This window comes from Cyprinodon variegatus, unplaced genomic scaffold, assembly GCF_000732505.1.
Source record: "Cyprinodon variegatus isolate N-32 unplaced genomic scaffold, C_variegatus-1.0 Scaffold9, whole genome shotgun sequence".
Classification (NCBI taxonomy): Eukaryota; Metazoa; Chordata; class Actinopteri; order Cyprinodontiformes; family Cyprinodontidae; genus Cyprinodon; species Cyprinodon variegatus.
In genome coordinates, this window is record NW_015150462.1 from 1,996,456 (window position 1) to 2,008,684 (window position 12,229).

The 12,229-nt window shown below is 33.9% G+C and overlaps 1 protein-coding gene across 1 annotated transcript in view; it reads left to right on the forward strand.

Annotated features, from left to right (window-relative positions):
• LOC107086808 (hemopexin-like) overlaps positions 1 to 2,720 on the forward strand; it is a 13,917-nt gene extending 11,197 nt beyond the window's left edge. Inside the window, exons 9-11 of the mRNA XM_015378019.1 lie at positions 1,869 to 1,999; positions 2,097 to 2,244; positions 2,332 to 2,720. Coding sequence (XP_015233505.1) covers positions 1,869 to 1,999; positions 2,097 to 2,244; positions 2,332 to 2,558 — 506 coding nt within the window. The 3' untranslated portion in view covers positions 2,559 to 2,720. The remainder of the gene's footprint in view (positions 1 to 1,868; positions 2,000 to 2,096; positions 2,245 to 2,331) is intronic.
• The last annotated feature ends 9,509 nt before the right edge of the window (positions 2,721 to 12,229 follow it).

Consider the following 12,229-nt stretch of genomic DNA (forward strand, 5'->3'; position numbering starts at 1 on the left):
GGCTACGTTCACACTTTGCTGCAGAGTGAACGTAGTGACCCAAATCCGATTTTTTTTGGCCATATACGACCTGGATCTGATCTTTTCATGACTGTCTGAACAACACGGATCCGATTTTTTCCAATCTGAGCCAGGCCACTTGGCTATGGTCCTGAATCCGATACGAATCTGATCTTTTCAAATGCGACCTGTGTGTGAACGGCCAGGTTGCATTCATCCGACCTGAACGCCATTAATGCCCGACAAAGGTCACTATTCTGGGTGTTTCTATGAAGAAGCGGCAAGAAAAACAACAACTATGGCAGACGATGATGCGGAGAGTAGTAATTATGTTTAACCATCTTGAAGAGATTGTTTTTTTCGGTTGGGAAAGATCGTTAGATGCGCTTCGGCACTACCATCCATGTTTACTTCCGTAAACACAGAGCATGCTGGCCTGTGATGTCATTGCATCCTCTACTGCGCATGTGGGACATTTGCGTTGTATGACTGCAGTTCACACAGGAGATCACATACAAGTCGCATATATTTGGAAATGTGAACGGCAACGCAAAAAAAAAAAAAATCGGAATTTAGCATTAAGGCCTGCAGTGTGAACGTAGCCTAAATGTCCCCCTCCAGCCCTTAAGGTTGTGGTAAAACCCTTAAAGTGGGTTTGCCTAACACCGAAAGGAAGAGATAGTTGTAGCTAGCACTAGGGGTGTAAATCACACCCATCATGGCGATTCAATTCAGTATAAATTTCTGGACCCAACGATTCGATTATTTTCCATACTCAAGAATATATCATCTTCTTTTTCCTTTGCCACGTCTGTCTTGCCTACTGTTTACTCGAGTTTGTGTGCAAGCGAAAAGAGGGTAGTGGCTAAAGAAAGCAAGGTAGAAGGGCAAAATAGGTTTAGTGCCACCGCAGCATGGGAGTCAGAATTACATCCAGGAGCAAATGGATGAAAATAGACTGGAGAAAAAAATAAAACATGAATCGATACTCTTGCGGACGTGTCGATGCATCAGATCGTCAGCTGTTGGATCCATGCATCGATACAAAACGAATATTATTTACACCCCTAGCTAGCACACAGATCTACGATGGCCCTGAAGTGCAAACCACATCTACAAATAAACAAAAGCAACAACATATTCAGAAACACGATGGCATTCTGCTTATGCTCGCATGTTGAACGTTTGAACAGATAAAGCTATTTGACTTGCGGTTTAATAGTCAAACTGTGTCGTTGTCCAATCAGCAAGATCTTAGGTTTCAAGTTAATGCCATGGCTTTTTTGAAACCATTGTTGCTTTTTTAAATATTTTGTATTTTTTTAATTTGTAGTTGTGTTTAAAGATTTGTTCATGTGGTTTGCCCTTCAGGACCACTGTACAGACACTGTGCACTAGCAATAGGAACTTTGTCAAGCAAATGTTAAGGGAAAGCCCTGCAACAATGAACTCTGCACAAACAAAAAATTGAAATCCCTGAAGTGAAATATCAACATAATCGTGCTTAATGCAAAAGAAAAATTGCATAAAAAAAAAATGCGATTTAGATTCTTGAAAAAGTCATTCAGGCCAAGGAAAAATTGTATTAAAAGTTGAAGTGTAATACTACTGCTATAATGCGGAGGATGCACTGTTCTGCTGTGGTAAAGAGAGCGCTGAGCGAACGGACAAAGCCTCTGATTTACAGGTCTATCTACATTCATAAAAATAATAAAACATCCTATGGAGGGTAACCAATAACACAAAATTGATTTTACAGTTTAGTCAGAAAATAATGCATATTTAGCTTCAGTAGGGTTGTGAATATAAATAATTTCCTGTTCCTGCTGCAAAGCCCCAACTAACCAAATGTGTATTGATCTCTTTAGGTAGAGTGTACCTGCGTGTTGACACACACCGCGATGGGTTTCATCCCTTCCCAATAACTAGGGGATGGAAAGAAGTCAATGACGGGGTCGATGCCGTTTTCTCCTACTCTAACAGGATGTACTTGATTAAGGTATCCTTTTGATACTTTCCTATTTTCTGATAAAATGGCATTAAAATGAAGAAATGTGAAAAAAATAACTGCTACTTTATGCAATAAACATTTTCAGGGGGATCAGGTGTACATCTATAAAGCAGACGCTCACTTCACCTTGATTGAAGGCTACCCTAAAACCGTGAAGGAGGAGTTGGGCATTGAGGGCCCTGTGGATGCTGCTTTTGTATGCCCAAATCAACACACTGTTCATATAATTCAAGGTAAAAGTCTTAAAATCTTGCTGCTAATGACGTGCTTTGAATTTTAACAAAAGTATTTAAGACGTCTCCACAATTTCCTTCCAACAGGGAACATGATGCGCAACATCGACCTTACTGCCACACCCAGGGTCATCGACAGAGAACTGCCATTGCCGCTATCCGACATAGACGCCGGTCTGTGCGGTGAAAATGGAATCAATCTATTTAAAGGCTCACAGTTTTATCACTATGAAAGCGCCATGATACTGGCGGCAGGAAGGATCGCCCCTCAGCCCCAGGCCATAACCTCAGCAATGATGGGATGCCAGGATTAAGGAACAGTCACAAACGCGTTCAAATAAACATCATAAAACAAACCGTAAATAAATAATACCCTATTAGAATAACCTCTGGCATGGAATTAAAATAAATGGAGCAAAGTAAGGTAAATAAGTGGAACTTTGGAAAAGCCTTGTTTTAAAGTTTGTCTTTGATTTGGTGAATAAAAAGAAAGAAAAAAAAAAAGAGCTGTCTGAGTGCAAATCATGCTGTTATTTTATGATCAATGCTAGGTGATCTGAAACAACTGACTCTTAAACTTCAACCAAACTAGTCTCTGCACTAGAGGAGCGACTATCTGAAATACACCAGAAAGATAACACTGCAAAAACGATCTAGAAATAAGTCAACATTTTTTTTAATTAAGTTTATTTACCCTTAATTTGAGTAGGTAAATAAGATGATTTGAGATTTTTTTACTCTTAAATAAGATAATTAGATAATATGCACTTGAGATAAGAAAATGCAATTTTTTTATTTTAGATGTAAATTGTGTTGTTATTTTGCAAAGTCTCTCACTTGCCTCCTCAATTCAAGAAAAAAAAAAATCACTTATTTTAAGAGAAAATTACTCATTTAGATTAACACTTTTTGCAGAGAAGTTCCTACACTTATGGAAGACCAACTCTGCCATATTTTAAAATAAATACAGAAATAAATAAATGCTCAATAAATATATAAGCATACAATTAATTGCCAACAAAAATACAATAAAAAAATGAACGGAAGTAGAAATGAAATTATACAGTGAGACATAGTGGAATATTTTCCAGGTCTGGAGAACATTTGAAAAATAACCATTGTAGATAGAGTATACTTGTCTGTTCTTCAAACTTTTCCTCACTCCTTCCTTTAATCTATTTCCTTACCATCATTGTCCATTTTTCCCTTCACTCTTTTATTAATTTTCCCACTCAATCCTTCAATTATTCCTTCACCTTTAGTTTTTAAAACAAGGAATACAGAAAGAAAGGCATATTATAGAAATTAGCCTAGAAAGCATATAAAGCTGTGCGATTAAACACTGTAAACCAAGGCTGTGGAAGTCAGATTTCAATAAACCTAGCTGTAGTTGTTTTAGGACTACTGGGATCATTTACAATAGCTGATTTTGAAATTAGAATAACTAGAAATAATTTATATCTTAATCTATCATAAAAACATAATAGTATGATTCAAAACCTTGCAGCTACCAAAGGATGAAGCTAAAGTTTCGTTCTCAAATTCTTGCACACGTACATATTTGTTTTTTTTGTCACGTACATACGATAAAAAAAAAAAAAAAAAAAAAAACAGACAACCACAGCATCATCCTCCCAACCTTGTTCATTTTTTACAATCTAAAGGGTTTTACAAACTGCCTGAATCCATATTGGCGCATAAGGACCCATACACTTCAGTGTGTCCGAAGGTCAGAGCAGCATTAGTCAGCGTTCGAGGCCTTTTATGCTCTCTGGAGAGGTCTTTGTTCAGTCAAAATCCTGGGACTTTTAGTGAGCATAAAGGAACCGCTGGCCTCAGCACAGGTTTGTAGCCGAGATAGTGAGGACTGACATGTACGCATAAAACGGAGCGAATCTACAAGCAAACACAAACGGCAGAGAGATTGTTTCCTTTGTTTACCGCAATGATCAGTTGATTTGTCTTTTAGCTTAATTGTGCTGGATTTATTTAACTAAAATGTTATTTCCTTCTAATAAAAGGATTTAAGATTTTAAATTCTTTCCTCCAATGACTAAAAAAACAAAAGTTTACAAGTAAACATTACAAGCAGTTAATCATTGACCCTTATCAGATAAATATGTCAATATCTTTGCATAAACACCAACTCTTTCTCCTAACAGTTTTTTTTTTTTGCTGGGGGAGAGCAGAAGAAAAGATCTCTACCAATTTAGAAAATAACATACATTTAATTGATATTAGAAAGAATTGTTGAAGTAAATGGTATTTTATTGATTCTTATTTCTGAATCATACATCACTAACCAAATATAATATAAATATCCTATTTTTACAGAACTTTTCACAGAGAAAAGTTATTTTCATGGAATATCACTCAATTTTTATGGCTAAAGCTTAAAGCTTGACATTCAAGCATTTAATTGAATAGATTAGGGTATTTATTTTCAGTAAACAAACACACTTGAATTGTTTATTACTAATTATACTGTTTATGTTAATAAAGGGTTTGATGTAATTTTTTAATCTGAGTAGATAACCCTACCGTTGATAAAAGACCAAAAATAAAAAGCGAGCAAAGTAAACCCGTGAGCAAAGCAAAAAGAAAACAAAGAAATAAAAAAAAGAAATAAAGTTAATAAAAAAGATGGCACCAAATCATAGCGTTTTTTCACTCAGTTAAATTGAATCATATAGACAGATTAGCTAAAAGTTTTGTGAGGAATCCCACCTGATTGTAGTGACACTACTGGGCATAATTCACTCCTAGATGATTGATAGACGGTCCTCAGTGTCACTGAGTTTGCAGCAATCCCTCACAGCAAACACCCAAAGGGAGGCCTGTAATCCCAGTCTTCAAGGCTAAGGAGTAAAGTTGATGTTTAACCTCATCTTGTCTCTTTTTCCACCATTTGACAGGCCTATCAGTTTATTATTTTTGTGTCGAGCAACAGGTTCTATTCTAGTACATCGATTAACAAGTCCTGCATGGTTAAAACAGCATAAAAAAAGAGGACATTAAGAAATACGTTAGGAAAAGTTATTATCATTGCAGTTTTAAATGGTTTAATAAAGGAATGTTTTCTACTGTGGAGGAATTTTTCTTCAAGAGAAAAATTCTTTAAGAGCTTTAAGAGAAACTGCTTATATTTTATATATATATATATTTTTCAAAACCATAGAGAAAACGGTGCTTAGATCCTTCTTACATCATATAATGTTAAATTAAAGGTAGACAGATAGATTCTTGCTTCCTTTTCCTACCTTCCTCTCTACTGCCAGCCATATACAGACAGCTGTCACCATGGCAACAACTGATGCTCTTCCGCTTCTGCTTAAATGTCCTTATGTCCTCCTGCAGCAAATGGGAAAAAATTCATCATTTTGTTCTATCAACAATATTTTATTAATCTGGCATCATAGCTAAAATAAGAATTGAAAAAAAAAATCTTTAAAAATCAATTAGCACGTTTTATTTTTCTCATATTATAAAATGTTATAATCTTAAAGTACCATTGTATTCCATCATTCACGGCAGAAACGGTAATGCCTCTGTTATCCAACTCATTTTAAGTTCTAGTTAAGCATCTTTTGTAAAAGTATAGGGGAATATATTTTGATCAGTATGATTGTAAAATAAAAACAACAGTAATGGTACAAAAAAATTTATTCAGAAACAGTCCCGTCAACATTTGAGGTAAATGAACATTTACATCAACATGTTCTCTAACAAAATGTTCAGCTGAGAGGCACTTTGCTTCAATAGACGACGTATTTATTTAGTCTGAATTTTCTTTAAATAGAGTACAAGCAAATTAACCTACTTGTTAGAAAGCTAAGGAAGCATTTTAGAAATCTTTTCATTTAAGGCACATCTATGGTGTAAGAGCTAGAATAGGATAAAGTCTTTCCATCCATGTCCAGGACAGAAGAAAAACATCATCCACTGTGGTTTCAGTGTTTTTCCATTGCAGGTATTATTTCAATAACAAACATCAGGACATAGAAAACCCAAACTATTCAATTTTCTGAACTTAAGCTGTTTAAATCTTAGTTTGAATATCAAAGGTACTAATTCAGGGTAAAATTCGAACATCTCACCAAAATAAGGAAAATAAACTTTGCTTCAACACATTTTCAACAAGTTTAAAATAGTCTCGTGTAGATCCAGGACTTGCTTAAACCTTAAATTATGACCAATATGAACATTTATTTGGTTACCATCTTTAATACTGCACTTACTGCAACAAGCCAAGGAACAGATGAAGATATTTACCTTCTGTTGTCCTTTATTAGTTAACTAAGCCTAATCAAAGACATGTAAACAAATGGCACAAAGCCCCAAACAGCAAACATACGGCTTAAATAATATCTCTGTTTTAGCTAGATTAGTTTTAGCAAATTTAAAAAAATAAATAGAAACACCTATAACAGATATTAGGGAGCAATCAAATAGCTGGGTGGTATAGCTCTAAAAAAAATCAGTGACTTTACCTAAATCTGAATTAGAAAAGCATTTTGAACGGTTAATGCAACAAAACCACAGAATTGTGCCTAACTGCACCATATTTGGTGGATTTAACCATTAAGGTCATTAGTTTAAATGTTTTTAAACAAGTTTTTTTTTAAATACGTCAAGATAGACATAATTGTATATAATCACGACTTGTCTTCAAAATGACTTTCTAATTTCTTCAAGTAAAATTCAGGTTCTATTTTACTGTATTTTATCTTCAACTAAAATAAAATTTCTGTTTTATTACTGATATGTACGGTTTGTCTGAAAAGAAAATGTGTGGTCTAAAAAGAGCAAATCTACAACGACCAAAACTAAATCAGAACTTTGTTTAATCTGACTCATTTAGGACTTTGGCTATTCACAATAGAAGGGAACATTACCTACTATAAATTTTCTGTATTTTAAGAAACCTTTCTTTGCAGGAGGGAAAAAAGGAAAAGAACAACAATCAATATACTCTTATGGACTATTTAAACAAACAAACATTTTATAATTTGTAGTTTATTTCCCCCCCCCCATCAAAAAAAACTACAAAAAACTGGATATCTAATATATATTCTACTGCTCATCTAGAAAAACAATCTTCCTACAGAACACTTCAAGGAGACACATGAATTTTATAGAAACACTGCAAACACAATCATTTTTTTAAATGAGCAATTTCTGTCCTCTATTCAAGCTGCATTGCAAAAATAGGAAATTAAATTTCAGCTTCCTTTAATTCACTCTTAATGCTGCCCTTAAAACCAAATTGTCTTTAATTAATTCCAGAAAAAAGAAAAACTATTTTTTTAAATTCTGTTTTCATGGTGAAAGTCTGTATTGCAGCTTAAGTAGTGAGAGCTGTCAGAGATAAGTGGTAGGTTAAAATAAAGTTGTGATATAATAGTTTCTCATTATTTACATATTTATAACTTTTAAATAGTTCAGCCCTGATGTGACTGCAAATATCACATTTTTTGTAAACATTAATACAAGATTAAGGCACCTGAACAGACACACAGCCTGAGAAGCCAAACCTCAGGGTGGGATTGCTTCATTTTTCTCCTCTCTTTCTATTGTAAAGCTGGCAAATCCCTCTCTTCATTGAAACTAAAGGCTGTATTATTGCACAACAAAAACACATTTTTTTCTGACAGATTCAAAACAATCAGCTCTGTCTTTGTAAAGAAATAAAAGTGCAAACCTATTTTTTTTTATTTCTTAATAATAAAAAAATAAAAGACCCAAATAGCCAGCTCAGTTGTAATGCAACTTTTTTCATACCTGCTTTTGTGGACATTTATTTACCTAAGATGTATACAGGCATTAAAGCGGAATATATGTTTTTAATCACTTCATATCTGTCATATTTATTCCTCTTCCAGTTTCTTAAAAAAAATAAAAATAAAAAGTACAAAAAAAGACTTTTGTCTAACGTAGTTTATCATAAATACATAGAGTGGGTGAAAAGGCTAGCTTGGTCACTGCTAATGTTTTAAACAATATCTACAAGGATGAAATATATCAAAAATAAACAATGAATAAACTAACCTGTGAATTAATTTGAAAGAACATGCCGGGGTCAAACAGGTCCAGTCCCTGAGAGCTATTATTCTGCAAATTATAGATGTTTCATTTTCCAAAACAGCTGAATCAAATGGCTGAATCTCTGCAGAGGGCTGCTAACGAGCTGCTGATTAGTTTCAGGTGTGCTGGAGTAGGGACTGTCTAAGCACTACATGGTTGACTATCTGTATTTCTTATTTTAAATGCTAACAATAACAATGAAATATCAAACTATCTTGTGGCCAATTGTTTAAAAATAATATATAAAAGGATAGAAAGTAGGAATAAACACAAACTGAGCTAATAGCTAACAACAGAGTTAAATTGACAGTTCAAAACATTTATCAACTTTTGTTATTAGCTACAAGCATGGTATAATGGCTAACTTAGCGAAGCTTAAAGGCTAAAAGCTGTCGAATAAGCAATAAGCTGGATGATGTATATTTAACAGGGTTTATACAGGAATGACTAACTGTAATTTAATACTTTTAATATATATGTATATATACATATATTATATATATATATATATATATATATATATAAAACACTGCAAAATCCTTCGTCATCTTTACCGTCCACAGGCTGCAGCCATGTCCCGAATTCCTTGTTTCCAGCCAATTTTGTCGCCATTTACGATCAACCAGAAGCAGTTCCGCACAAATACATCGCAATATAATATATCTGACGAAATTGATCCATAAAGTTTTTCGTTTTTTTTAAATAACACATTTTAAATGCTATGATGATCACATTTAATGAATTTTAATGACAATTAAGGCATTAAATACTTTGTCATCTTTACCGTCGACAGGCTTCAGCCCTGCATGTCCGAATTCCTTGTTTTCTAGCCAATTTTTTACAAATTTTGGCTACTTTCACACTGTAACCTGAAGTGACCCAAATCCGATTTTTTTTCCCATATGCGACCTGGATCTGATCTTTTCATGGCTGTCTGAACAACACAGATCCGATTTCTTCCAATGCGACCCAGGCCACTTGGCTATGTGGTCCTGAATCCGATACGAAGCGTATCTTTTCAAATGCAACCTGTGTGTGGGCGATCAGGTCGCATTCACCCGAGCTGAACGCCATTAATAACCGACAAGGGTCACTATTCTGCTTCTTGCTACACAGAAGCGGCAACAAAAACAAACACCATGGCGGACGACGATGCAGAGAGCAATATTTTTTATAACCATCTTGAAAAGATTGAGGTTTTAAGGTTTGGAAAGATCACTAGATGCGCTCCAGCACTACCACCCATGTTAACTTTCGTAAACACCAAGCTGCTGGCTTGTGATGTCATTACGTCCTCTACTGCACATGCGGGACACATAAGCTGTATGAATGCACTTCAAACAGGAGATCACATACACGTCGCATATATTTGGAAATGTGAACTGCAACACAAAATAAATAGGATTTCTCAAAAAAATCGGAATTGAGCATCAAGGCCTGCAGTGTGAACGTAGCCTTTGTTGAAATTTACGATCAAACGGAAGCAGTTCAACGCAAATATATCGTGATATAATATATCTGACGAAATTGTACTATAAATGTTTTTTTTTTAAATAAAGCATTGCAAATGCTACAATAATCACATTTAACTAATTTGAATGCCAGTTAAGGCCATAAATACAAAAATAACAATTTAATGACTTTTAATTATTTTTAATGACCCGCAGAAACCCTCTTTAAATATCAAAACGATATTAACCAAGATACAAAATTTGAATTATGACTCTATGACCTGAAAGATAGACCAAAAAGGTCAGCACTCTTCAGATGTTATTAGCTACTAGCTACAAAACTGGTTAGCATAAAGGCTAAAAGCTGAATGGGCTAAATGGTTCATTACTTAAAGTCACAACCACATGATAGAAAGTAGGAATAAACAAAAACTGAGCTAATAGCTAACAACAAGTTAAATGAGTTAAAATGACAGGTCAAAACATTTATCATCTTTTGATATTAGTTACAAGCATGGTATAACGGCTAACTTAGCAAAGCTTAAAGGCTAAAAGCAGTTGAATTAGCTTAATGGGGTATTTTTAACAGGGTTTATACAGGAATGAATAACTGTAATTTAATGCTCTTTTATTGCTCTCAGATATAATTTAATCAACAAGTACCCAAGACTCTCACACATATATGTATATATATATATATATTTATATATATATATATATGTAAAACGGCAAAATCCTTCGTCTGCAGCCCGAATTCCTCGTTTTCCCGCCAATTTTGTTGAAATTTTGTTGCAACTTACGATCAACCGGAAACAGTTCCGCACAAATATATCGTGATATAATATAGCTGACTAAATTGTTCTATAAATGTTTTTTTTTTTTTATATAACGAATTTTAAATGCTACGATGATCACATTTAATGAATTTTAATGACAATTAAGGCCTTAATTTAAAAAACTGATAATTTAATTACTTTTAATGACCTGCGGAAACCCTGTTTAAATATCAAAACAATATTAACCAAGATAAAACAAATTGAATTATTACTCTCTGACCTGAAAGTTAGACCGAAAAAGTCAGCACTCTTTAGATGTTATTAGCTACTAGCTACAAAACTGGTTAGCATAAAGGCTAAAAGCTGAATGGGCTAAATATTTCATTACTTAAAGTCAAAACCATGTATAGCAGGATAAAAAGTAGTCAACTGATTTCATTTTTTAAATGGAGAGACTGAAAAATGATCCTTTAATCTAACAAGTTCTGTTATCATCTTGAAGAAGAATACACTAACAGTCAATTTAGCTTACAACAATTACTGGGAGCAGGTGGAAAGCTAATTTGTGGAAGCTATGGTGATCAAAATGGAAAGAAGAGAAAAAGAATCTCTGACAGTGCTGTTTCACTTACATTTTAAGTTAATTTTTTATGAGCTCAAATGTCTTATATGGTGGTGATAGAAATGCTGCTTGATAGACATCTTGGATTTAGAAATGTTTCTTTTTAAGCCTACAGGTCCTGCTTAAATTTAGCATACACAAGATGTGGAGTAAGGGAAAAAGGTCTCTATTTACTGAAACTTTATTAGGGAGACTTCTGCTGTCTGCACCTTAGGTCAAATTATGTCTATGATGTTCATGTTTACGAATTCTATAAACCTTTAATTAGTCATTTTGATAAAAAAAAAACGTAGAAATCTACTGTTATTTATAAGAAAGCTGGTGGTAAACTTCAGCAGTTTTCCTTTTTGAAACATGTACTGCAAGCTGTTTTACAAAATTATAATGGAAAATTAAGGAGGGACATGCAGTATTGATCAAAGGTTTTAGATATACTTTGTCCTTTAATGGCTTTCCTTATTTGTATGACCATCTACATTGTAGATTCTAACTTCAGGCATCAAAACTGCGAACAGAATTTTCAAGCTGAGAAAAAAAATCTGTCATAACTCTGAATATCTTTTACATTTTGATTATTCTAAATAGGGTTGCTACCTTGAGAGCAAATAAAACAAATAAAAGCTTTTTTTGTTTTCTTTGTGCACTTACGTTCAGTTTCAGTTCAGTTCAGTTTATTTCTATAGCGCCAAATCACAACACGTCATCTCAAGGCACTTTACAATTCACCAGATCATAGAGTCAAAGTGATTCAAAGTTTTCTATCTAAGGAAAACTAGTTGATAAAGTCGACTCATTGACTCTTCAGCCTTCCTTTGCACTAAGCATGCTTGTAGCGACAGTGGAGAGGAAAAACTCCCTTTTAACAGACGTAACACTGAAGCCAAAATCGATGCAATTTAAGCATTGCGGTGCATTATTCCTATTGTGCGTTTATCTTTTAGGAATTTGGAATTTAAGAAAAATTATTTATTTCAAAGGAAGCAATACTTTTGTGCAACAGTGTATATATATATATATATATATATATATATATATATATATATATATATATA